This window comes from Peromyscus leucopus, chromosome 13, assembly GCF_004664715.2.
Source record: "Peromyscus leucopus breed LL Stock chromosome 13, UCI_PerLeu_2.1, whole genome shotgun sequence".
Lineage (NCBI taxonomy): Eukaryota > Metazoa > Chordata > Mammalia > Rodentia > Cricetidae > Peromyscus > Peromyscus leucopus.
The window spans coordinates 4,469,812-4,497,781 of record NC_051074.1 but is presented as its reverse complement, the minus strand read 5'-3'; the positions used below and the strand labels follow the sequence as shown (position 1 = coordinate 4,497,781).

The window sequence follows — 27,970 nt, the reverse complement described above, 5'->3', positions numbered from 1 at the left end:
CAGCTTGGTCTATACATACTAACTTTCAGGCCAGCCAAAGTTATAGATAGTGAGACTGTGTTTCCAAAACTCAAAATGAAACAAAAACAACAGCAATAACAACAACAACCAAAAAAAAAAAAAATCTGTAGAGTTGAGGGGCTGTGTAACAAGCATCCTGTACTCCATCCTGTAGAGGCCAGCAGCACACAACAGTCAATTTGTCTCCAAATGTCCCTTTCAGGAGCATGCACCCCAACTCCTTCTCCCCATTGACGCTTCAGAATCCATGTTTGAGATCTGCATAATACTGCTCATTTCTAGACTCTCAGCTATAATACTTACAGAAAAGAGGATAGAAATGAAATAGCATAATGGATACACTCCATGGTCTTTTGCTATGATACACTAGATTCCTAAAACCTCTCTCATTATGCACAAATATACAGTGAAAATCATCAGAAGTCTGGGGCAGCCATTTAGACCCTACATAACTGTAATCAAGGAAATGGCAGAAATCCTGTATTTGTTAATATATAAATTTTCAACCCATAAGGAAACATATCTCAGTAAGTTTAGGTCTTTACCTCTTTTTGTTTGTTTGTTTGTTTGTCTGTTTTGGTTTTGGTTTTTCAAGACAGAGTTTCTCTGTATGTAGTAGCCCTGGCTGTCCTGGAACTCACTCTGTAGACCAGGCTATCCTGGAACTCAGAGAGATCTACCTGCCTCTGCCTCCCTAGTGCTGAGATTAAAGGCATGCACCACCACTAACTAGCTAGGTCTTTACTTCATATAAAAGCTTAACAGATAGAAGTCACTGTGAGCAAGTTCCAGAAACAAGGGCAAAGACAAGAGAAGCAGTTCCAAGCAGAGCTTGCAGCTATACTGTGGGGAGGGTGTTATCAATCCTGAGAACCTTGCTAGAGAAAGCTGGGACAGCAGAAAGGCAAGTACTCCCGCTGTGGGCTACAAGGGATAATGAGGGGAGAGGGGCATGGAAAGGCTTTGGCCTCAATTCTGACAGCTACCAAACCATATTTATCCACTTTTCTCTGCCAATATTTATCTGATGGAATTTATCTGATGGTATATGCCCAAGTTCACCACTGACAACAGTACAATTAAAAGGGTTGCTCTTAGGCAACCATCATAGCTCAAAGCCTGTGTGCAGTCCTCTGACCACTAGAAGTGGACCTGACTAAGCAGTGACCCTGCCCAGAGCAGAGAAGCAAGGGCAGTAGTGGACCTTTACTCATAAGTCAGTCTTGGGGATGTTTCTAAGCTCAATGCTTGCAGGAATTAAATAAACCAGCACAGCAGCATGGGATGCAAACCGAAAGCAAGAGGCTGTACAGGATCCACAGGGAATTGGTGAAGGGGTATATTCAGAGCACACACATCTAACAACTGAGACAGCAATCTTTATGTCATTGTACTTTATCACAATAAAAAGGCTTGGATGGACATAGAGAATGACATATGTATATTATACAACGTTTTTTTTTTTTAAGACCCATTAAAGGCAAGGCATACAATGCCTAGAAGTTCACATCTCATGAGATGACTGTATCATTTTTTCCTCTTTCTTCTGATCTTCTATATTTTTCAGTCTACAGCAAATGGTATTTGCATTAACTACTTTTCTACTTTTCATGGTGAGGAAGCAAGGCATTAGGTAGGCAGGGCAGCAGGAACAGCTGAGAGCTCATCTCTTAAATAAGCAGCAAGCAAAGAGGGAGGACTTGAAATGAGTGGCACCTTTAACCTCGCAAAGCCCCCAGTGACTACTTCCTCTAGCAAGGCCACACACCCTAAACTACCCACAATGAGAACCAAGGATTCCAATACCAAAGACTAGGGGACATTTCATTCAACCACCACAGCACTCAAACAAACTGTCCACACAGAACCACTCTCTGAGGGCCAGGGAGCTGGCAAAGCAAGTGAAGGCACTGAGGCCAAGTATGACGACTTACGTTCAATCCCAAGACCCACATGATGGAGAGAACTGATTTCCACACACATCATGGTATGCATGTGTAAACACACACACACACACACACACACACACACACACACACACACACACACAAATTAACAATCAAAGTTTTTTTTTTTTTTTAAACAAAAACAAAACCCTGCACCTGAGGCAGCCCTCCTCAAACACAGCTCTCTAGCTGAGGAAGCCTAGGCCTAGACGAAACACTACACAGCTGGGGTAGCAAAGGAAGAGTTAGGCTGACACTGCCAGGTGGGCCTCCAGCACCATTTCACAGGAGACTAAGAAGCAGCCATCCACTGGCCCTTGCTTGATCCCTGCAGCAGGCATCTTGCTTCCAAAAGAAACCTTGCAGGGGACTCCTCATCCTAAGAATAGTGGAAACAGAAAAAAGAGCAGGGAGCTGAGTTTCTACCCTCCACTGGGATGTTAAACCAGTCCTTCCTATGGAAGAAAAAGAAACCTCTAACTCTTCAGCTAAATATCCAAATATAATCTTAGCTGAGACACCATCTTCATCATCACAGGAAGCAAAGGAATCGTCTAGTTATCTCCCAGTTGTCAAAAATAAATTAACTCACTGCCTCAGTAGTGACACTCTAACCTCAAACAGGCAGGAATATCAAGGAACCTGACAACAATACAGTAAAGCTGAAGAAAAGAACCTCTTTTGAGTTGTTAGGTCCCCTAGGGTCCCCAAACATTACATTGCCTTTGCTCCTGGTTACCCTCCAGAACTTGCCAATAAGACCCTATTACTGAAAATACCACACACTTGAGTCATAAAACCTGGAGAAAATCAAGTGGGTACTGACCTGGAAGCTCCATCCCTACTGGCTAGATTTTACAGTGCTAGAGGGTCCTATGCACACTACCAGACAAAGAAAAGTAATCAATCTTACCTAAGATGAACCCTGTGATCTATATTTGTCTTGGCAAGATATGCCCGCTAGTACATGAATGTTAGAGAAGTTACCACACACTTTCTGATTGGATTTAAGACACACTCCATGAGATAGAACCCTTATCTGGCACAGTTTTCAGGACCAAAACTCCGTGACAAAACGGATCATAGGACCTAGGAGAAAACCTACTATTATTCTATTAACTGGACATAGTATTCTAACAATTCCTAATGAATTGCTGCTATACCCATAGACTAGAGCATCTCTCAGCCCTCATCAGAAAAGCTTCTCGCACCAGATGAGGAGGAGCAGAGAAACACCCAAGTGGCTAACATTTGGACAGTAAGAGTGTAAAGGGCTCAGCCTAACGGGACAGCTCACCCCTCCCACCAAATCTCAGGGACCTTCCTAGAAAATGGGTCAGGGCCAGGCAGTGGTGGTGCATGTCTTTAATTACAATACTCTGGAAGCAGAAGCAGACAGATTTCTGTGAGTTCAAGGCCAGCCTGGTCTATGGAGCAAGTTCCAGGACAGCCAAAGCTACAGAGAGAAATCCCATCTCCAAAAACCAAAAACCACCAAAAAAAAAAAAAAAAGTTGCAGAAAATAAGCAAGATTTTAAGAGCCAGAAGTGGTTGATGACAGGTAAACAGAGCTTTCCAAACACAAGAGGGCAGCTGCACATATGAACTCATGGTGGCTACACACCACCATGTTCCCCGCCATGACGATAATAGACTGAACCTCTGAAACTGTAAGTGAACCACCCGAATGAAATGTTTTCCTTTATAAGAGTTGCCATGGTCATGCTGTTTCTTCACAGCAATAAAAACCCTAACTAAGACAAATTGTTACCAGGGACTGGGGTATTGCTGTGATAGGCCTGGCCATGTTTTTGTTTGGAGCAATTTGGACTTTGGTACTTTGGGTTAGGAAAGGAGTGGAATGCATTAAGCACTGCTTAGTGGGCCATACTAGTAGGAGCATGGAAGACAAGGGTACTGAGAATGATTTGAACTGTGGGGATCAAGAAGTTTCAGAGGAGAAAAATGTCAGTATGTGGCCTAGAGACTGGTCTTGTGATATTTTGGTGAAAAAAGTGGCTGCTTTTTGCCCTTGTCTGAAGAGTCTGCCTAAAGATAAAATGCAGAGGGAATCTCAAAACAGCCTACTACAGACTCTGTTGTGTGGTTATTAGTGTTAACTCTGATAAAGATTTATGATGAAAAGGAGCAAGCTGAGCAAGGAAAAATATTTGAGGAGAAAAACATCATGACTACATTCCTTTGAGCACACATGCCATCAAAGTCTCAAACGTTGTCACGGTAGAGCCAAGCTAAAGGACTAAAGAGACAAGGCCAGGACGTTCACATTGAGACAGTCCTCTTCACGGTCACAAAGTCATCATGTAGGTCCTCTCAGGACCAGTCTGAACTGAGCTGAAAGAATCACAGCAAGTGCCTGTTGCTGGAAGTCCATCTGTGCTTATCTCCTTTCACACAAATGAAATGGATATTCAAGGTAGGTTTGTGGGGCTTCTCCTGGAGGGACTGAGTGCCTGCCAATAAACCCTGTGACAGATGTAATAGCACACAAACTTGAAACTGACTCTAACACAGCTATCCTTCAAATCCAGATGAGAAAGGGAACGGAACCTGAGAAGCACAACTGTCCTTCTAAGTTGCCAGCCCTGACAAGGAAACCCTAATCCTAGGCCCAAGATCCTGGCTGCAAATACATGAATACCTCAGGCCCCTTAAGATGCAAAGGGTACATGAGTGCCTCTTAAGATGCCAATAACCTGCATGCAATAAGTTGCTGTGCAGTGTCCTAAGAGAAAAAAGTCCTACCAATCTAGCTGCCTGTCCTCTGTAAGTCCTTGATGGAATCACGCAATTGATCCAGAGGCTGTCACTTGTCAAATACCCAGAAAAGGCCAGTTTAGACCACATCCCAAGGCAGGGAAGTCACCACATACAAGAACAAGTACCAAAGAATGACACTTCCTCTTCTACAGGCACCCGTTCCTCATATGATTCAGGTATCACAGAGGTAGTGCATCTTTTCCTTCTGACCAAACTTACAATTACTTCCTTATTCCTCTTGGTGTGTCAAAAAGACTAAAGAAGAAGGAGAGGGGGAGGGGAGGGGAGGGGAGGGGAGGGGAGGGGAGGGGAGGGGAGGGGAGGGAGGAGAAGGAAGGAGAGGGGAGGGGAGGGGAGGGGAGGGGGGCATTCTAACTACAGGATTTAAGATTTGAAAAGACCTGAAAACAGTTCAAAACCTCTTTCCCTGTGGTGAACCCTGCCTCAGAGGCCTTGTGTACCAGGTCATGAACGTATCAGCAGGATGTGAGCCACCACAGTGAGAAGGCCTGGCTTGCAGCAGGTGGCTGAAGCAGCCAGAGTGACTGAGGAGCCACCTCCCCTGACCATGCACAGCCACGACACTGTCCCACATCCGTGAAAACAGAGCAGCTTCCCAGAAATCCCAAAGGGTAGACCTAGAAAACAATAAAGCAGTTAACCCAGCTTTGTTTAGGCATGATCTAGAAAGAGATAACACATCTGAGAACCCTCTCATAAAGCTCACACTTCTCCCTCCAACAGACACAGCTGGAGGAAGAAGATACAGTAACAAAGTCTGAATAGATGATGCTCATTTCTAAAACTTGAATTCATTGTCAGAAATATCAAAAGGTAAGGTTGTAAATCTGAGTAGTAGAACACTCACCTAACAGAAAAGACCCTGGGTTCATCCAATATGTAAGAAAAGAAAAAGGAGACTATAAAGATGTATTATCAAAAACTGTACCCAAAAGGAAACTCCAACACTTCATGTTTCACTAGTAAATTATAGTAAACATTTAAGAAGGAAATAACACAAACTTACATAAAGTTTATCATAAAACAACAGGTAACCACTGACTCTCTTTTTTTTTTTCTTTTTTTTTTCCCGAGACAGGGTTTCTCTGTGTAGTTTTGGTACCTGTCCTGGGTCTCCCTCTGTAGACCAGGCTGGCCTCGAACTCACAGAGATGAGTTCCACCTGGCTCTGCCTCCCGAGCGCAGGGACCGCCCAGCCTGACTCTCCACTTTTAAAGATGTTATGAAGCCAGCTAAACCAGTGCCAACATTCGACAAAGATAAAAAGACAGAGAGACAATGGAAGAAAGTAAGTGGGGCAGAGGACACAAGTCAATATACTGCATCTATAGAGAGGCAAAATTCCTAACAAAATAGGAGTACCATGTCCAAGGACTACAATGCTCCATTAAAACATCACATTTCCGCCGGGCGGTGGTGGCGCACGCCTTTAATCCCAGCACTCGGGAGGCAGAGGCAGGCGGATCTCTGTGAGTTCAAGGCCAGGCCAGCCTGGTCTCCAAAGCGAGTTCCAGGAAAGGCGCAAAGCTACAGAGAAACCCTGTCTCGAAAAACCAAAAAAAAAAAAAAAAAAACATCACATTTCCTGGGCATGGTAGCACTTGCTATTAATTCCAGCCCTCAGGAGACAGAGACAGGCAGATCTCTGTGAGTTCAAGGCTAGCTTGATCTACACAGCAAGCTTCAGGCTGTCCAAGACTACATAGTGACAATCTGTCTCAAAAAATAAATAAATAAATAAAAACAAAAAAATTAGTCTCCTGGAGCTGGAGAGATGCCTCAGTGGTTTAGAGAATTTGCTGCTCTTCCAGAGGACCCCGGTTCAGTTCCTAGTACTGACATGGTGGCTCACCACCACTAGTAACTCAAGCTCCAAGGATATGAAGGCCTCTTCCAGCCTCCACAGATACCACCAATGCCATGTACACGTGGCACACTGACATACACTCACATGAAGCATATATACATATCAAATAAGTAATAAAGCATAAGCCTAGGATATGGGCAGACACACAGACCAGAGAAGCAGAATAAGAATCTAGAGAGTTGGGTGGGTAGCTTATGCCTCTATTCCTAACTTGTAAGGCTAAATGGGAAGATCATTATGGGATCAAGGCTAGTCTGAGCTACACAGTTTGAAGCAAGCCTGTGCTACTTAGTGAGATCTTGTCTCAAAGTGCATACATGCATGCACAAACTGAAAATAGACTCATAAATACAATGTCACTGGACTTTTGACCAAGGAGTCATAGATAACTAAACAGAATGGAATGTTTCTCCCATAAATGCTTCAGGGGAAAAGCTGACATCCATGTAGAAAACATCAACTCTGTACCTCACGACAAACATAAAATCATTTGTGTACAGATCTAAGGCTACAAAACTTCTAGTGAAAAAAAAAAAGATCTCTTAGGTAGAACTTTAAAAAGTTGACAAATTCAATTCCACAAAAGACTTATTCTAAAAATGCCATTAAGAAAAGTTGGATGAAAGACTGTGGAGAACAGTCACAAAAAGGCTACCAGACAAAAGACATCCAGAAAATATCAAGAGAAATAATCTCACACAAAAACTTATCATTCCAGCATACACTTCACAAAGTAAGATGCACAAAAGCACATTCAGAGCTGTCCCTGAGGCTAGACTGTAACTTGTGGGTTAGGAAAGGGGCTACCTAGCATGAGTGAGGTCCTGGTAAACCCCATGCAGTGGTGTACACCTGTAATCCCAGCACTTGGGAGAGGGAGAGACAGAAGAATCAGAGGTCTCAAGGTTATCCCCAGCTACATAGTAAGTCTGTAGACAAACCAGGCTACATGACACAAGATAGAAAATTCAAAACACACACACACACACACACACACACACACACACACACACACACACACGGGGCATCATTATATATGCATCAGGATACCAACTCTGATCAGATGGACAACTAGAGGGACCTTGCATCCACTACTGAAAAATATGTAAATACAACCTCTCCAGAAGACAACAGTAGATTGTCTTATTGTTTTAATTTTATCTTAATTTTTATTTCTAACCATTTGTATATGTGTATGTCTGTATAGGAGTTTGTGTACGTGAGTGCAGGGCCCTTTTCTTCCAGAAGGCACTGGATCCCCTGGAGCTGGAGTTGCAGATAATTGTAAGCTGCGTTATTAGTCCTGGAACCTGAACTCAAGCCAGACTCTGTAAGAACAGCCAGCACTTTTAACAGCCAAGCCATCTCTCCAGCCCCTAAGTAAAATTGTATTTATTTATTTATTTATTTATTTACTTGCTTGCTTGCTTGCTTATTTTTTTTCCCCCAACAGGGTTTCTCTGTGTAGTACTGACTGTCCTGGAACTCACTTTATAGACCAGGCTTTCCTTGAACTCTGAGGTTCACCTGCCTCTGCCCCAAGTGCTGGGACTAAAAGTGTGTGCTACCATGCCCAGCTTAATAACTTTTAAAAGACAGGAAAACTTACTTTGGAAGTGATGGAAATATTTACTATCTTGATTATGACAAGTTTCAATATGCGTGTGCCTGAGCAAGTATTCATGAAAATTCACACACCCTAAATACTGCACTGAAAGATGCATTTCTGTATCAATTAAGCCATAAAAATGTTTTACTCTCAGCATGCACTAGCACACTGATGCATTCATTAAAGAACATTATGAACATTTCTGATGACCAATGTGACCATGTAGCTTATCATCCAAGCCAGGAAGTGTATGCAAATCAAAGCGGGATCTAAAAAGAAGTAATGGTGTTATGGCATCTACAGCCAGCTGTGTGAACTGGACAAATCGGCAAGCTGGCTATGGATACAACGGCCAATCTAGTTTGGGTGTAATTAGACTTTGTCATGGCTAGGGCAAGACCTAAAGTTCACTCCTCAGAAGGCAGCACAAGGCTGGCAGCAGACTGAGCATGCCCTTGACACCTGAGACACAGGCCAGCAGGGCTGGGTGCAGGGCAGACACCAAGGCCCACCTCCAAGGTCGGTGTTATTTCAGCCTGTTTGTTTGTTTGTTTGTTTGGATGAAGATGTCAAAGAAGGTGCACAGCCACCCCCACCTCTAATTATCCTCCAAATGTTGGATTGTCCTGATCCTCCCTTAATAACCTTTGCGGCCATGAACAATGAGCCCATAGAAAAAGCTGTGCCAACTTCTCTAAAGCAAAGTCCATCAGAGCGGGAGTGGGCTGGCCCTGGCCTTGCACAGGGTGTAGCCCTGCACAGGGTGTAGCCCTGCACAGGGCACCTTACCCAGCAGGCTGTGTGGAGGACGCCCTCACATCTCTCTGAAAGCCAGCACCAACAGCTCCTACAGTGCTGTCTGAACATGGAACTCACCGAGTTTTCTTCAGATGGGAGGGAAGACGAGTCAACAGTGCTGAGAATTGTACTACCTCGTTAACAAGCGATCACACCACTGTACTATGAAATACTAGGCACTCTGGGACAGATAGGTAGGAATTCTTTCCACATTAATTTTCTAAATAATGACACCATATTTCTAAGGTCAAAAACAACACAGACAGGACTTGGCTCCATCACACCATAGGCACATTTATCAAAAAACACTTAGTAAAACAACTAGTTATTAATATCATAGGCACTCTAAGAAAGACTCAATCAGATCCAAGGCCTTTCCACCTGTCATTTATCAAAAATTCCTTCATAAAACTATTAAGGGTTTTGACTAGAATCAAACAGCAGTTATTCAACTGTCTGCTTTTGTTTTCTCTGCCATTTGTAAAGAAAGACAAGTGAATATTAATAAACACACATTTTCATACACAAGTACACACAACAACAATCTGGTAAACAGCGTAGATTTTTGCCCGTGACAACCCTCCTGATAACATAACCACACAGCATACCCAGACTCCAGTCCACCCCATAGCCACAACACACTCTCTGCTCACCAAGCCACCAGCTGCCAGGGAGACCTGTGTCCTCTCTGCCTAGCGTGACTAGGAGAACTGGCCTAAGCCTGGCTTTTGAACCAGTTATGGCCCAGGCATGGGTACTGCCTCCAACAAAGCCACACACTTGGTAAATACATGGCCACCAACCTAGCACAACCTGGCCTTCTTCCAGCTTCTAGATCTGGAGAACACAGAATGAATTCTAAAGCATGGAATATGTTGAGTAAAAGTCCCTCTACATGGTTCTCACAAGCTCCTGCCACTGACCAAGGTGGGCCTTAACCATGTCCAAGAATAGGTAACCTCAGGCCCAACACTGTACTGGGCAGGACCATACCAGTGTAAAGCTGCAGGTACCTGAGAAGGTGGCGGAGAGGTACCTGATATCTCAGCTGAGGTATGGTGGCATGTGGGGCCATGGTTAGGAGCCCTGGAGCCTGAGCTGAGCACAAAGAAGGACCCACTCCCAGTGGAGAGGCAAGGGCTCCTGACTGTAGGACAACATTTGGCACACAAGATGACTCCAAGGACCCTCAAATGCAGCTCTGCCTACCTCAGGCCAAGGCCAACAGTCACAGGAACCAGGGAGTCTTGCCTAAGGGGGAAATCTGCCAAGTATGGACAGTTTTTCCTTTCTCCAAGCCAAAGTGATTGGCTAAGGGGTTTGCCCAGAAAATAAGAGAAATCTAAACAAGCTGAGAAGGAAAACCTATGTTGAAATCTGGATAAAGGTCACAGTTCCTCACAAAGGAGCGGCCCTGATCACCCACAGGCTGACATCTGCTGGAAACAGATGAGAAACTCAGGGTCACCAGGGAGTTACCACTCACCCATAATCCTAAAGGCCAAACACACAGAGAACTACTGAACAATTCTTCCAATCCATTACAAAGCTCCTTTATCACTCAGCAATTACACAAAGGCAACTCCTAGGTATACTTACACAGCTCAGATTGGTCTCAAATTGATAATCATAATGCCTCAGCCTCCGGGTACAAGCCTACTTATCTCTTACTAAGCATGGGTGGTTTTTTTTTTTTTTTGCTCCTGTCTTCTCTGTACAGATCAGATTCCAGATTCTTTAGGCTGTGTGCTTTGTTTGTTTGTGAATGTATGCACATGTGTGTGTGAGGTGCATGCTCCCATGTGCATGAGTAGAGACTAGAAAAGGTTCTGTGGTATGTATATCCTTGACTATCACTCTTCTGTTCCTTTGAGGCCAGGTCTCTCTCTGAACCTCTGGTTCATGGTTCATGTTTTCTCAGCTAGGTAGGAAGCTAGCAAACCTCAGAGAGCCTCCTCCTCCTCTTCCTCCTCTTCCTCCTCCTCCTCAGAGCTGGGGTGACTTGTACCAGTGACTGTCCATCAGGCTTCCAGGCCTTTAGCCTCAGACTGGGGTTGCATCCACTGCTGGTCCCTTGTACTGACATTTCTAGCTTTTTGCACTTCATAGCTACTAGTCTGACTGGCTTTCCAGCCGTCCACCACTGCGAGACAAGTCATATTCGGATCATATAAGCTCATTGTACAGTGACCCATCCTCCATCAGCTCTGCTCCTAAGAAGAACTGCTTTCCTGACATCCACTCCGACCATAGGTGCTACTGTTTAGCTCTGTCTACAGTCTACTCTTTTGGAATTCCAACACATCAGACTAAGTGCCTTAGTATCAGCATGTTAAACCCTATTACTTTCCTGCTCGGCAGAGGGTGGGTAGGGGTGGAAATGAAGGGCAGCAAATGTGCAGAGTATGCTTTAAACCAACCCAACCCCATGGAAGGATCCTAGGATTACTCCCATCTCACAGATAAGAAAACCTAAAAAGATAAATACTCTTGCCCTAGGGCACAGAGCTAGCAAGGAAGATCTTAGGTGGGATGTTGTGACACTTACCCTGTAATCTCAGCGCTCAAGTGGCTGAGGTAGGGAGATCACAAGTTTGAAGCTAGCCTGGGCTACATAGTGAGGCCATGCTTCAAAAACCAAATAAACAAGGAAGATCTCATAAGATTTATGGATACTATTCACGTCTTCCACAGCATTTCCTGGAAGTTTCTTAACTTTCCTATGAAGGAAGTCTTAAGCCCACTGTGAGAGCTCACTCCTTGGTGTGTGCAGTGGGGTTACTCTGACCAGGCTACTTCAGAGAAATGACCACAAGGATATTAATACCCACCAGGTCTCTACCACAACAGCTGTACAGTGTGGCCTTAGGACCAGGTGCTGGCTCACGGTGCAGTGGAGGTAGCAACCAGAAATACCAAGCCATATTCTGAGGATATCACATAAGAGTTTTACCAAGGGCTCCTCTTAGAAGTCTGGTGACACAGAAGGAAGCTGTCTCTACTCAGCCTGCAGGATGGGTGGTGGGAAGGAGGACCAAGGTCAACAGAAGCTGCACATCTTCTGAGCAGAAAAGGCAGAGAGAGGGAGCCACTCTGCAAGGGAAGCCACATGAACTGCCACACATGGTCCTTCCTTGATGTGAGACACTTTTCTAACAATAACTTAAATGACTAGTCAGGCACCCTCAGTTCTAGCACTAGAAGGAGTAACTGGCCAACTATATCACCTGACATGGTAAAAAGACTTACCACTATAATAGCACATGTTACAGAAGCTCATGACAAGGACATGTTTATCACAAACTGGTAAATAAAGCAGAATACAGAACGACACCTGTATGACATAATACATCATACAGTAAATATCATAAAGCAAAACAATGTTTCCCTTTGAAAAACTAAGGGGGAAAAAAACAAAGCTGCTGAATTACAGCAATGGTGTTTCCTTTTATTTGAAACTTGTTTTAAAATCATTACTCTGATCTAAACACTTTAAGAAAAGTGAATGACTAACCCACTCATAGAACCTAGCACCTAAGAGACACAACTATGGTTTCCGGAGTGAACAAATGCTCCCAGGTTCCTCCCCCTAACTGTGCTGGTTTGGTAGGAAATGCCCCTCTAAGCTCACAGGGAGTGGCACTATCAGGAGGTGTGGCTTTGTTGGAGGAGGTGTGTCACTAGGGGTTGGGCTGTGAGGTCTCCGATGCTCAAGCCAGGTCTAGTGTGTGACATTCACTTCCTGCTGCCTGGTGATCCGGATATAAAACTCTCAACTCCTTTTCCAGCACCATGTTGGCCAGTACACTACCACACTTTCCACCATGATGATAATGGACTAAATCTCTGAAATGTAAGCCAGTCCACAATGAAATGTTTTCCTTATAAGTAGTGAGGCGCCATTCCAGCTTTGACCTGGAAGTACTACCCCCAGTGAGGCTTCTAGTAACTGTCATGCCTGCCTATGACCTGCCCCTGAGGCAGGGCCGAGACAGGGAGCCCTTAAAACCCGAGATCTGGATGTACCACCTCTCTTTGTTCCTGGTGATCCTGGATGCTGGATGGTAGGCCGAGCGGAGTTCTCCAGAGAACACCACTGGACTGCACCTCACCTCTCCCAGATCCTGTAATCAACCCCTTTACTAGATGTAAGTTACCCCAAAATAAGCCTTTTTAACTATGTGGAGTTGCCTAAATAAATCCCCCAATACTTATAAGTATTGTTGTGGTCATGATGTCTCTTCACACAATAGGAACCCTAACTAAGACACTCACTGACTCTTCCTACATCTCTCTCCCTGCAGAAAGAACCCACATTCAGCGTGCACGCGAACACACACACACAGTGCCTGGTTGTGTTTGGGCTTTCTCCTAGCATGCTTACTATTGATTCTATAGCTAGTTCTTTCATATCTCATATGAGACATCGTTCAGAACAGAGTGAACATTTATTCACCCAATATTCTTTTCAGGTTTCCAATATAGAGTTTGCTACAATGTAAGACTGTTGGGGAAAAAAAGGAAAATCAAGTTTTTCTAAAATTAACATGTTTTCCAATTATTGTTTCATTTTAGAAATCTGGTAACCAGCCTTCCTTGCTGTCAAATGAACTCCCCCATTCTCCATAGATAAACAAGCTTTTGAATTTGCTTCTGTGCACAGACATACAGAGAGAGCCAGAGCTGGTCTTGCCTGCCTCAAAACTGTCTATCCAAACATGAGGACCCTAAATCTACAAGAAAGGATCCAAGAAAGTAGCAGCCCCACATCCTCATGCCCATGTTAGACAAAGGAGCAGCAGGACCTCTGAGTAGCTGAACTCAGGCAGTCAGCCAGGAGGTGACGTGCTAGTACCCTAAGCCTCTCTTGGCCTCAAACTTGAGACATCCTAAAACAGTGTCATCAAGGACATCAATTACTAAGTGATAATTCAACCTTACATGAGTGGAATAAAGTATCCTCAAGAGAGGTCCTAAACCTGGCTGTACCTCCAAATCCTAGGCAGCCTTGAAGTATCATTTGTGAGTCAGCTTCAGAGTCCCTAGAGGTAGTGTCAGGAACTTCTAAGTTCCAAAGAAGCACAACCAGGCTTGGGACTACTACTCTGAAGAAGCAGAGGACAGCTTCCTAAGCATAGCATAGGAAGGAAGAGTCCACACGGGTAGCTTCACATGATCTCCAAGGAAAGGACTGGGTCTCCAGATGGTAAAGGGAGGCCCCTCCAGACACAAGACCAGCAGGCACCTGTGCATATGGCACTTCCTAAAAGCAGTGGCTGGAGCAAGATCATGCTAGGACACATTAGGGCATGCAAAGATGGGGGAGAGGAGGACAGCCCCTTCAGCTGCATCAAGAAAGAATCAAGGAGCCACTCAAAGATTTATACACTTCTTAAAATGAGCAGAACACAATTCTTTCCAAAGATTTTCTATTTCAGGAACATTTTAGTAAAACTTGTCTTTCCTCTTTAAGGTTCAACCCAAATGACATTGCTTCTATGACCTAACGGGTCAAATGATATGGCTATATGGCCTTAGGCCTGGTAAAATTGAGAATAAGCTACAGCAATTATGTTCAGTTACATGTTACTTAGCAAATATAAAAACTGTGATATTTCAGAAATGTAATGATACCAAAGAAGAAGAAGCTCCAGTTAGGAGCCAAATGATATAATCAATTAATTTAGTGTTCCTGTTTCACCACTGACTACTCAGTGGGTACCTAGCATCCCGATACTAACAGTAACCATTTTACCAAGCCTTCATTGTACTCATTAATTGGGAGCTCCTAGCAACCCCAAAGGCTTCATTCCTTGGATGAAGAACCTGACGTTCAGAGCCACATGACTCACTCAAGGTCATCAGCTAGTAAGGCTGAGACAGGACTTCCTCCCACTTTCACAGTCTAAACGTCAAACACTATGTTTTATTGTTTCAAACTGACAAAATCTCTGTGTTGTCTTACAATGAGGTTCTGTGTTTTCACAGATTAAGAAAACAAGAGAAGTGGTTATGGAGACACAAGGCTGTAATACCAACAACTGGAAGGTAGAGGAGCAAGAAGATTGGGACTTCAAGGTCATCCTCAGCTATAGAGCAAGTTTGAGGTCAGCCTGAGCTACATGAGACTGTCTCAGAAAGGGAAGAAGAGAGACTGGAGACATGGCTCTGTGGTTAAGAACACTTGCTGCTCTTGAAGAGAACCCAAGTTCTGTTCCCAGCACCCACATCCATCTGTAATTCCAGTTCCAGGGGAGCCAGTGCCCTCCTGTGGCCACCATGGGAACCAAGGACCCACATGGTATACAGACAAACACCCATATACCTAATAAATAAACAATCTTTTGTTAAAGAAGAGTGGGGGAAGCAACACAGGGAGAAGGAGAAGAAGAAAATGGAGGAGAGAAACATAGCCTGCTATCTAGGCCTTCATCTGGTGGAGGGAACAGTCAAAGGCAGAGTCTCAGGTTCCTCTGGGGACTCACTCAGGTTTTATTTTCCCAATTCTCCACAAGGATGCAAGTTTAATAAAAAGAACTCCTCTCCCCATCTGCTGAACTTTGGCCCTCAAGTATGTGGCCCAGGGAAGAAGCTCTGAAAGATCACCTGTTGAACCAATGACCAAGCAAAGTTCTCAAAGAACAAGACAAAGTCTATGACCAAGCAGAAACAAAGAAACAAAGTCACCAGAAGACTTGAGCAACAATACTCCTAAGTTACAATAGATTAACAACAACACTGCCCTTCCAATTCCTCATATTTACAATGAGTAATCTTAAATAACAGATGCTTATAAATACAATGGAATGATAAAGACATGGAGAAAATTAAAACAGTGACAAATACTGACTTCTAAGTAGGATCGAGAGAGGTCAAGAAGCTGGTCAGAGCTGGTATGTTATACACAGAAACCCATGAAATGACTCATGCATGAAGACACCAATGAATCAAAAGTGAAAACTAGCAAGGAGAAAAAGTAAAACCATCCTTGTGGTGACTTGAACAAGAATGACTCCCACAGACTCACATTTGAACGCTTGGTCCCCAGGGAGTGGCACTGTTTGAAAGGATTAGGAGGTGTGGTCTTACTAGGAGGAGCTGTGTCTTGATGTAGGCAGGGTGTCACTGGGGGTGGGCTTTAATGTTTCAAAAGCCCATGCCACACTCTGCTGTGGGATGGTCTTTCTGTATGTGTGAGTAAGTGTTGCTACCCTTGGTTAATAAAGAGGCTGCCAGCTGGTGGTGGCAGCGGCGTACACCTTTAATCCCAGCACTCCGGAGGCAGAGGCAGATGGATATCTATGAGTTTGAGGCCAGCCTGGTTTACAAAGTGAGCTCCAGAACAGGCTCCAAAGCTACACAGAGAAACCCTGTCTCAAAAATAAAATAAAATATAAATAAATAAAGAGGCTGCCTTGGTCTATGGCAAGACAGGTTATAGCCAAGCAGGAAATCCAAACAAAGATACAAGGAGAAGAAAGGCAGAGTCGGGGGAGATGCTGGGAGAAGCCAGAGAAGCAAGATGTAACAAAGCACAGGTAAAGCCACGAGACACATGGCAATACACAGATTAATAGAAATGGTTTAATTTAAGATGTAAGAGCTAGTTAGTAATAAGCCTGAGCCACAGGGCCAAACAGTCTATAATTAATATTAAGCCTCTGAGTGGTTATTTTATAAGCTGCTGCGGGATCAATCGGGACAGAGAAAAGGCTCTGGCTACAAGGCTCAGCATTGCTCTGTCTGTCTCTGTCTCTGTCTTTCTCTCTGTGTCATGTATGTCTCTCTCTCTCCCTACCTCAGCTTGTGGATCAGGATATAGCTCTCAGCTACTGTTCCAGTACTATGTGTACTGACATGCTTCCCACCACAATGAAAATGCACTAAGACTCTGTGGTGCTTTGAAAGAAAATGGCCCCCAAAGAGAGTGGACTATTAGGAGGTATAACTTTGTTGGAGTAGATGGTGGTGGCCTTGTGGGAGGAAGGGTGTCACTGTGGGGGCAGGCTTTGAGGTCTCCCATGCTCAAGATACCGCCCAATGAAACAGACCACTTCCTATTGCCTGCAAAATGTAGAACTCTCAGCTACATTTCCAGCACCATGTCTGCCTGCATGCTGCCATGTCCCACTATGATGATAATGGACTGAACCTCTAAAACCATAAGCCGCTACCTCAATTAAACATTTTCCTTATAAGAATTGCTGTGGTCATAGTGACTCTTCACAGCAACAGAAACCCTAGCTAAGAGAGCCTCTGAAACTGTAAGCAAGCCCCCAATTAAATGCTTTCTTTCAAAAGAGTTGTCTTGGTTGTAGTGTCTCTGCACAGCAAAGGAACAGTAACTAAGACAATCCTCAAACTGCCTCTACCTCAGCCTGGACTTCAGCAAATCTGCTGCTTCATTTCTGCCTTTGGGGGTATTAAGAACAAATCCCTTCAAAAGAGAGCAAGAGCCTAAACTCATCCTGTCAACTTCTACTATACAATGTCAACCAAAATTACCTGACACAGCAGCAGGAAAGAGCGAAGGATAAGAGCCAAGAGAAAAAACTAAACAGAAAAGATACACAAAATTCCCATATACCTGAGTTTTCTGACACAGACTCTAAAATAAATGCACTGAGTAAATTTAAAAAACAAAAAACAAAAACCCATCTGGGACTTTGCAACCTTGAAAAGTCAGAGCCAATGAGATGGCTCAGCAGGTAAAGTCAAGTTCTACCAAGTCTGACAAACTGAATGCTATCCTCAGAATCCACAATGGAAGGAGAGAGTTGACTCCTCAAAATTGTCTTCTGACCACATTTATGCCATTTCAAATGCATGCACACACACACACACACACACACACACACACACAATTTTTTTTTTTTAAGATATCTTTAAATAAATAAAACTAGAAACCCAGCCAGGTATGGTGAGTCATAACTATCATTTCAGCACTTGGAAGCTACAGCTGAAGGATCACCAGTTATGAGCTAGTTTAGGCTACAAAGCAAGACCTTATCTGAGATGATACAGAAAGACAGACCCTATCTCAGATAGATAAGACAGACAGACAGACACACACGCACAGATTATTGACAGATGATAGGTGCATACATACATATATATACATCGATGATAGACAGACAGAAATTTTAAAAGGGAAAGAGCAAAAGGATGATTAAATATACTGCTTTGCATTGGACCATTCAGCCCTCAGCACCCACATCAGGCAGCTCACAGCCACCTGGATTTCCAGTTCTAGGGAGAATCTAAGGCTTCTGGCCTCTTATAGCACCTACACATATATACATGCAATTAAAAATAAAACATTTGGGGGGGGGAGCACATGCCTTTAATCCCAGCACTCAGAAGGCAGAGGCAAGCGGATCTCTGAGTTTGAGGCCAGTCTGGTCTACAGAGTGAGTTCAGGACAGCCAGGGCTACACAGAGAAACCTTGTCTGAAAAAACAAAAAACAAAAACAAACAAAGGTTCCAGTGCCACCAGCCGAGCAATCCTTGATACTGTTAAACAGCCCATGACTGTATAAAGTCTTAACAGAAAGCGCTATATAAATAATATGAATATTTAGATCAACAGTGAGGGGAAAGAGTCACCAAAAGTTTTCAAGAGAAAAAAAAAAAAAAAAACACGTGAAAGAAATTCACCCGTCTGATTTCATGACGGATGCAGAAAAAGCATGAACCAATATGACACCAGATCGGGTGGTTGGCTGACTCTGAGGTCTTAGAACTTTTGCAAAAAATAAATAAATAAATAAATAAATAAATAAATAAATAAATAAATAAATAAATAAATAAAGTACTACATAATTGTTACAAATTTGGAAAAGAAAGGGTTCAAATACATAAAAAAGTATATCAAAATATTAATATTCTATGTTGTGAGATGGGTGAATTGTGGTCGCTTTCAATTGTCTTAACATAAGCTTTTCTGGCTTTCCCAAATTATCACAAAAATAAGCCAGGTGTGATGGCATGCCCCTTTATACACCTTTAATCCCAGCACTTGGGAGGAGGAGACAGGCAGATCTCTGTGAGTTCAAAGTCAGCTTGCTATACAGCTGGTTCCAGGGAAGCCAGGGCTACATAGAGGAAACCCTGCCTCAGAAATCAAATAAACAAATAAATAAACAAGCTTCTGAACAAAAAGTATTAATAAATAAGCAGCAACACTTTAAACACATCTCATTTAGATCGTCTTGCTTTGTGCTTACATTATCAAGTTCTGTTATTCTCCAGCCACAGCCACAGTACTGCCTTCATGTTGAAATTCAACATTTCCCAGGAATCCCTCCAATCAGAAAGGGGATGAGAAAGTCTGAACTACTTCATGCCACGCTCCAATGAGAAACCTTGGAGAAGGGTGTGACCTAGAATCTTACCGTGAAACTGTTGTTGACATTTTTGGTGCTAGATTCTGCCACACTGGCGTCAGTCAGGTCTACCTCGTCAAATATGATCGACTGGAAAGAGATACAAACAGAGGATCAGGCAAGCCAGGGCATGCATTATTCCAAGCACTCGTGGTGCTACTCTTCCTACCCACCCCTACAAGCCCAGGTTCCTTGAAACCTCAACATCTGATCAATCCACCATGTGAAATTCCTGCAACCACCTGCCTGCCTGTCTCTCCCAAAGAGCATGGATCACAGGCAGCTTGTGACTTTCCATCTACAGAGTTCATCAATGGGCACATTACAATAGCAATGCTGATATTTCTTTCTACACTTGTTCTTTGTAGCAAATAATACCAATAATACCAGTGCTTCCCTTTTAAATGTGAGATAGCCAGTCAGGGTCCAGAGTCAGAGGATCTTTCTGGTTTGGATTTCTCCAGCGAGCACATTTAGGAGAAAAGTTCCAACTAAAACAAACACTGCAGGGGGAAGAGGCAGGCCCTAATAAGAGGAACCCAGTCATAAGAAAATCAGGGAATGGAACAGAGGAATTTAGTCCTAGTGAGGCCCCGCCAGATCTAAGGATGCTCTGTGTTCCTCTCCTCTCCCCACTAAGGTCCAAGCCACAGCCCCTCCTCCTGTTTACCTTACTGTTCCCTCTGTTCTAAGATGCCTCTATATGGAACCCCTGGAGAAAAGACTAGCAACTAAGAAAACCTTCCCCACCCCCACCAACAGAACCAAAATAACCATGGCTGTGGTCAGAACCCTTTCTAAACATGTTGCCTTGTTCCATTTCTAATTTCAGCAAACTAACTCCCTAGGGATGCTTTGCAAAATGATTCCAGATTTTTCTTAATGCCCAAGTATCAGAACTGCCACCAACACTGAGACAAAAGCACAGGTGTTAGGACTGCCAGCCTGCACACTGGGGTTTGAAGTCTGACAGCATTCTCTGGACCTGGACCAGAGCAGCAGCAGCCCAGCTGCTCCTCTGACAGCACCTGCCTGGGGAGTTCGGTTTTGAGTCTTAACATAGCTGAGAACTTACCACCCAGGGCCAGCTGCTGGGAAGCTTAGAGATAAAGAGCTGCATATTTCTGTTCACACACTAAGATGCCCAATGACAAGAGGAACTCTAAGCCCATAAGAGATCCATGAGCCTGTGGTTCCTATCTTTCTGAAGAAAACTAACTGAAATATAGTTAGTTATGTGACCATTTTTCCATTTTTAGGGAAGAGGAAAATGAACAAAAATAATTTTTACAAGAAATAAAGCATGCTTAGTGACAAATAAAAGCTGACACCAAGTATTATTACAAGCCAGATAAGATGGGACTGTAGTTCAGTGGTAGAATCTGCCTAGCACATCCAAGGTCTTGGGTTCAATTCCAGCATGACTAAAACAAATAAAAGAACAAACAACAAACAAATAAAATAACAAACAAACAAACTCAGCTAGAATTAACTGATTTGCAAGTATTCATCTTATGCATGAGAACTCAGTCCCTAAATGGTGGCTCTTGAATTTGATCCTCTCACGGTGCCTTACCTTTGCAGTTTTAGCATAGTACAGTGTTCGTCCTCGAAGCTTAAAGTACCTCCTTTTGGATCGTTGGAACGAGTTGTTCTGTTTGGTCAGCATGCCCTCTTTGAGGATGGTCTGAAAGCACAGAAGTACATTGTGAGCTTACATTCTGAGGTGCCCATCGCCCTGAAACACCCTATCATGACTGATGAGCAAAGTGTGCCCCTAAAGGGCTAGGCAGCCTACCAGAAGAACAGTTCTCACTCCCTCACAGACCTTGACCTCTACGCAGGCTAAAGCACTGTGATGCAAGGCAAGGGGCATACCATTTTTCTAAGGGACCACAGAGTACCTGTGTTAGAGACCCAAGGTCTGTCCTAGCTGTGCCCAGCAGATTAGCAAAGGGGAAACGGGTTCAAGGACTCCAGGAAGCAGCAGCTGGGGACAACTGGGACACAGGACCAGCACATTCTCCAGCTTCAGCATTTGGTATTTTTCAGCTATTCTTGGCCCTGCCTTCATGTTCTCTGGCCTCTTGCCATTTCTCAGGATTCTGTTGCCAAAACTGTCCACGTTCATTGCTCTGGGTTTCAGTGTGGCTCCAGGCCTGTGTTCTGCTCAGCCCTCTGCATGGTTCTGAGGTCAGTATAAGCATCTGACATTCATCCTCCCTGTGATACAGATAAGCCATTATAATACAGGAAATATTCCTTTTTCCCCAGAGAACTTCCCTGCTCAGTTAACAGTAAGTCAGAGCTGTCTTCCTTTATTTGCCCCATGTACGTGGCTCCTAGTGGACACTGAGTCCTACTAACACTGGGAAATCAAAAGATGAAGGAACGGCCAGATGCCCTGTACACATGAGTGTACAGATGTCACTAACACAGTCAACACTAACAAACAGGCTGGGTAGAGCTCAGTACAGAATGTTTGTCTAGCACACTCAGAGCCCTGGGTTCCATTCCCAGCACCACAAAGAAAAGCTAATAATAATAAATAGTGTCCAGGAGAACAAGAACCTACCCCACATTCAGCACTTATACTACAGCAAACAGCTGAGCAACCCCATGCAGGTTTGCCCTTTAAGCAACTTTTAAAACAGTGTATGTATGAAGCACCTAGACATTTGAGGATACTTAAAACTTCCTAACATAAAACCAGAGTGAACAAGACACAGAAACCTCGGGTCATCCAAACGTGCCAAAATACAAAGACAGCACATTTATGTAAACAAGTCTGTTTATCACAGGGGAGAGAGGTAGAGGGACAGAGAATATTAAACCAAACCCCAGCTCCCTCACCCTCTAAACACACAAAGCCAAGTTCAGGGCCCACAGCCCAGCAGCACACAGGCTATTACATGGTGCCTGAGATTTCCTCATCTCCTCCTGACAAGGCACCTTCCTGAGGCACCTTCTGGGCTGGGTGTGATGCATGTGCCCATACTTACCCACAGGCTCACTGGAATGGACTCTGCTCTAGTACCTACCTGGTACTACATCAGCTACCCTCTTGAGACCAACCCAGGGGAAAACTGTTGATGAGCACACTTCCTCATGTCTCATGTCTATACCTCACCTCTTACTTCTGAAGGAGTCACTCCCCCTTATCTATCTCCCAGGAGTTAAAGGGTGCCAAGGGCAAAAGAGCATGATGGCACAATCCAAGAAGAAACACAGCCAGCTGTCACTCACACGCAGGCCCTGTACTATGACAGAGGACTGCCAAAAGGACCTAAGATCAGGGCACAAGCCAATCTGCAGCATGGAAGAGCTGTAAGAACTTTGATTTTCAGCACCCTTTACAGGTCCAAGTTCTCATGGATGGCACTATTGTTAGAAACATCTGTACATAACACCACCAGTCCATGGATGCCTAGAGCACAAAGAGAGAACCTTTCCTGTAGACCTTAAAGGGCTCACCTATAGAGATACCTCCTCACCCCAATTCAGTTTCCTTACCTTTGAAGTGGAAGAAACTGCTTCCACTTCTTTCCTATGTGCAAATTTTAAAATAAAAATAAGGCAACAAAACCAATATGCTGAACCCAAAAAAGTTTCAAATTATCCTTAAAGTATAGATAAGAGTTTTTTTTTTTTTCCGAATATGCTGCTAGTATCTCATACAAAAGAGGGAAAGCAAAATTAAAGCACACTCCCCACCACCACCCATATACACAGACACACAAGTATCTTTCAGAAAGTAGACCACAGCCTGCAAGCTTCGGCTGCCCAAAGAGACCTGCTATTCTATTTATAGGACAAGCATGCTCAGAAGGAGACCCTAGTGGGTTGCAGCGGAAAAGGATGGAGAAAGATAAAAACTGGTATTTCTTTGAAGCTTTCTCAGAAACTATATTTTGTCTCCTCATTCGTGCTCCTAAATACTACAGATATGCTACAGGATATTTTTAAACACTCAGCCCAAACCAGTTGACTTTTAAAAGTGGTCAAGAAAACTGCACCCTGAAACTATGTGCTGAGCTTTGCAATGGAAGGCTGCAAGAGGCACCAAAGGAAATGCTGCTGGTCTGGCAGACCCTCTCCACCACAGAGCCAGTGAGAGTCAGGGACAGCCACAGACAGGGTCCTGGCACATGTGAGAATATATTCTCTTTCCTGTCTCCCCTCTTCAAACACAGAGCAGACAATAGCTCAGATAGCAGCTCAGGCCACAGAGCAAAGAGGTATACTGGCGTCCAACTGTGGAAGTATAGGCGGGATAAACAGACAAGAATTCTAGGAAGAAGAAGGCTGAGTCAGGAGATGCCAGCCCGCCGTCTAGGGGACAGCATGTAATGGCACACGGATAAAGTCACGGAACACGTGGCAACATTCAGATTAACAGAAATGAGATGAGTTTAAATGTAAGAGTTGGGCAGTAGTAAGCCTGAGCTAATGGCCGAGCAGTATTTTATTAAACCAGTATACAACAACATTATCCCACAGCATATATACATAATTAAAAATTAAATATGAATCAGGCAGAGGAAGAAGAGAAGAGGGTTTATGGAATGTCTAGTCAGTAAAGTGCTTACAGCACAATACAAGGACCCAAGTTCAATCCACAGAGCCCATGAAAATAAAATTGTAAATTTTGTAATTACATTTGTAATCAAAACATTGGGGAAAGCAGAGATTAGCAGATCACCAGGGCTCACTGACCAGTCAAGTTAGCCTAATCTATGAAACCTCAGTCCTATCAAAAAATAAGGTGGGATGCCTAAAGTACAACATTCAAAATTGTCCCCTGGCTTCCACATACCCAACCACACACATACCCCTGCACAAACATGCACATCCACAACATCCTGATTTAGATCAAATGGATACAGGTAAATTCCTTCCTCTGCTCCAACACCATAAGCAAATTCACGTGCTTCAGAGCTATGTGCACCTGGCCTTTACCTGTTCTCATCACAGTCCACCAGGACACTAAGGAGATGCACAACTAGGGACACACAATGTTCTACTGAGTGTCTCATGGCCAGAGAGTGTAGACTAAAATACACCTGGGCATCCACCATCCTGGAGAATTCTCAACTCCACAGAGCCAGGACCCCACATACTGTCAGTGTAACAAAAGGAACACTACACAGATTTTTTTTCTCCTAAAGACCTCTAAAATACCGACTTGGGAAAAGTGTCAACAGCTTTATTTTCTTACCAACGAGAATGAATTTCAAATACCAATGCCCTGGTTTCTCTCCAACAGCACCAATATTAAAAGTGACCCATGTTCCCAAACCCCCTATACCATAAAAGTTTACACGAAGAGCAGGGGAGATGTCTCATTCCTATCTTCACTAATGTGAGGAAGGACTGAATCAGAAAGGAACCAAAAGAGGTAACATCCAAATCCCCAAGAGCTGTTCAGAGGCCTGTCCTTCATCTGGGGTTCACAGCACATACCCACCAGCACAGCCAAGCAGATTCTCTCCTGGCACTGCTAACAAGATCTCAGTAGTGCAGTGATGTTGCAAGGAGCGTCGTCACCATGATGCTCACTAGCACTTCCTCAGTCCTGGTCAAAGACGTAGAGTTGGTACAGAAGATGGCTCGCTTGTCTCTGACATACGGGAACACAAGGAGCTTCAACACTCCCTCATTTCTGACTTGAAGAGACACAATGCCTAGTGCTACAGCAGTCACACCAAGGCCCTGAAATAAATGAGCAATCGGGCGCATTTCTGCAAATAAAGGTCACTGTCCACTCTATCTAGTACTGATGTGGGTGTCACCAGGGTCCAAGCCACAACACATGAAATAGACTTCCTCTCAGCCATCCTCTTCACTGACCTATGCCATGTCACTCACTCTTAGCCCTGCATTTCCTGTGTTTAGAATCAATGGCATCAAAGCTAAAAGACGTATCGGAGCCAGTGAGACAGTTCGGCAGATAAAGGCACTTTCGGCCAAGCTTGTCAACCTGAGCTCACTCTCTAGGACTGACATGGTAGAAGAAGAAAACTGACTCTCACAAGTTGTCCTCTGACCTCCACATGTGTGCTGTGGCACATCCTCCACCCTCCACAACACACACACACACACACACACACACAAATAAATGTTAATAATTTTTTAATTTTTTTTAAATAAAAGAAGTAGCCCCATTTCTAAGCTGCTACCAAGTACCACTGATTCTGTCTCTCTTCCTGAGTTCAGATACCCAGTTAGAGCTAAAATTTTGATCAATCTCAACCAATCCCTCTCTCCTTCTCTCCCTCTCCCTCCCTCCCCCACTCTTTTTTTCCTTCTGTCTTTTTTTACTTTTTTTTCTTTGATAGATAGAGAGAGATTGGAGAGATAGATAGAGAGATAGAGATTGGAGAGATAGAAGGATAGAGATTAGAGAGATAGAGATTGGAGAGATAGAGATTGGAGATATATATACATATGAGTATATAATCTCCAATTGTCTTTCTTTGAGATATGAATTCATATAATTCAGACTAGCCTCAAATCACTGTGCAACTGAAGCTGTTGTCTTGAATTCCCTGCTGCCTCCACCTCCCAAATGCTAGGATTCTAGCCATGCACCCATGTTCAGTTTAAATTACTGTCTCTATGCCTCAGTTTCTCTCAAAGTGTGACCCAAGGACTGGGGATATAGTTGCGTGATAAAAGCAAATTGCTTGGTGGAGACAGACCCCTGGGTTCCATCTCCAACACTATGCACAAGAAAAACAAGATCAAAGTATACCCCCAGACCACCTGAATTGGCTTCATAGGTACCTGTTAGAATGTAGGACTCTCCCAACCTGCCTGGGAACAAGCAGTTCTGATGAAGACCCACTTACATAAGTTTAAGAATCAGACTTCTTCCAGACTCTCCTCGCCTCTCCTGATGCCATATTTTCTCACCCAGTGCCTCTCAACTCAGATACAACTAGAACTACCTGGCAGACAGCCTTAAGAAACACTAGCCTATGGTCTAATCCCTCCTCATCTCAGCCCTCCTGGGAAATCAGAATCAAGTAGGCAGGAACCTAAGGGGGCAGTGTTTAAAGCTTCCTGGAGGTCCCAATAACCATCCTCTCTGAGAACCCACACCCAGTCACAGACCTACCCAGGAGGAAAGTCTAATGTGGGTTGCGGGTTCTCCCCATCCTTCTTCCCTTCCTAGCCCAGCCACCCTTCACCCCTGTTCTTTTAAAGAAACTCTCCCCTGACTGTGAATCTTCAGCTCCTCTTTCCATCAGCTGAAAAACTATTATGCTTCAGACCAGAGGTAAATGGCACTGTCTCTAAGGGAAGCCTTTCCAGAACCCCCACCCTGTAGACACAATAGCTGCTGTCTGCTCTACAAGTATACAGACTTCCATCCTAAGACTGTCTCTCTCACCATACCAACTCCTGATGATTCTCTCCATCTTGATCACCCCAATGCCTTAGGAACTGTTTCACCAAACCATAAAAGGCTAACGAACATCTCCTATCTATAAAGAGCTTCTAAACATCAAAAACAGTCTAGGAAGCCAGGCATGATGGTACACCCTCTAATTCTAGCACTAGGTAGGCTGAGGCAGGAGGATCATATATTCAAGACCATCCTGGGCTACATAATGATACCCTGTCTAACAAATAAACAACAAACAAACAAAAAGGAACAGACTAACAATCCAATAGAAAGGCAAAAATGTGAACAAACATTTTATAGAAAGAGAAATACAAATGGTTTTTAAACACAAGAGAAAAAGAAAGCTTAACTAAAATACCATCTTTACCATCAGCTTGACCAAAAAAAATGAATAAATATATATTTATATATATATATAAAATAAATATATAATATATATAGGACACACACACAGCATGTGTGTGTGTGTGTGTGTGTGTGTGTGTGTGTGTGTGTGTGTGTGTGTTAGAGACTACTACGGGCCAGGCTGTGGGAACAAAACTGCACACAGCAACATCCAACAAGATAACACTCATTTCCCTTCTATCCAAGCCTACCCCAGGCACAAACACCCTGAGTAATGGGGGGGGGGGGCGGCACTCTGCTACCACTGCCACGGGCTACAGGCAGAAACAGGAAACGCCTGAAAGGTCTAGTACATAAGAGGCAAGGGCTGGATCAACTGTGCTACACTAAGACCTGCACCATACAACTGCACCAGGATGAAGAAGCTCTCTAACAAGCTGCAACAAGGTCCTCAGAGCAGTAAGGAGCAAGAATGGTGAGTAACTCCCTCTGCCACAGGAAGACATGAGAGGGAGGGTGAACAGAAACAAACAGTCTTAAATTCTCGAGAAGAAATAAACAAAAATATAAAATAATACAGGTGATTAAGTGGTCACTGGAGTGGGAAAGAAAGGATAGAAACTGAGACAATGCCATGTCTCTAGTTACAAAGGATTCTCAAGGGGTCGCTTCAGCAGCAATACTGGCAAGAACTGGCTTCAATTTCTTGCTCAACTGGCCAAGTCCACATGTGTTCACAGACCATCTATTTAGTCTACACAGAGGCTCTCTCAAGGCAGCCACGG

At 43.8% G+C, this 27,970-nt stretch overlaps 1 protein-coding gene across 6 annotated transcripts in view; it reads right to left on the bottom strand.

The window, feature by feature from the left end:
- The window catches only part of Dgkd (diacylglycerol kinase delta), a 95,257-nt gene that overhangs the window by 44,128 nt on the left and 23,159 nt on the right, over window positions 1-27,970 (bottom strand). For 4 of the 6 annotated variants that reach the window (XM_028876281.2, XM_037210083.1, XM_028876283.2 and 1 more), the window contains exons 2-3: window positions 21,006-21,116; window positions 19,439-19,519 (exon numbers count right to left, since the gene is read on the bottom strand). In XM_028876281.2, the coding sequence (XP_028732114.1) occupies window positions 19,439-19,519; window positions 21,006-21,116 (192 nt within the window). Of the gene's footprint in view, window positions 1-19,438; window positions 19,520-21,005; window positions 21,117-21,333; window positions 21,940-22,470; window positions 22,824-27,970 lie in introns of those variants that run through there. The other 2 variants (XM_037210084.1, XM_028876285.2) reach the window with 2 other exon arrangements.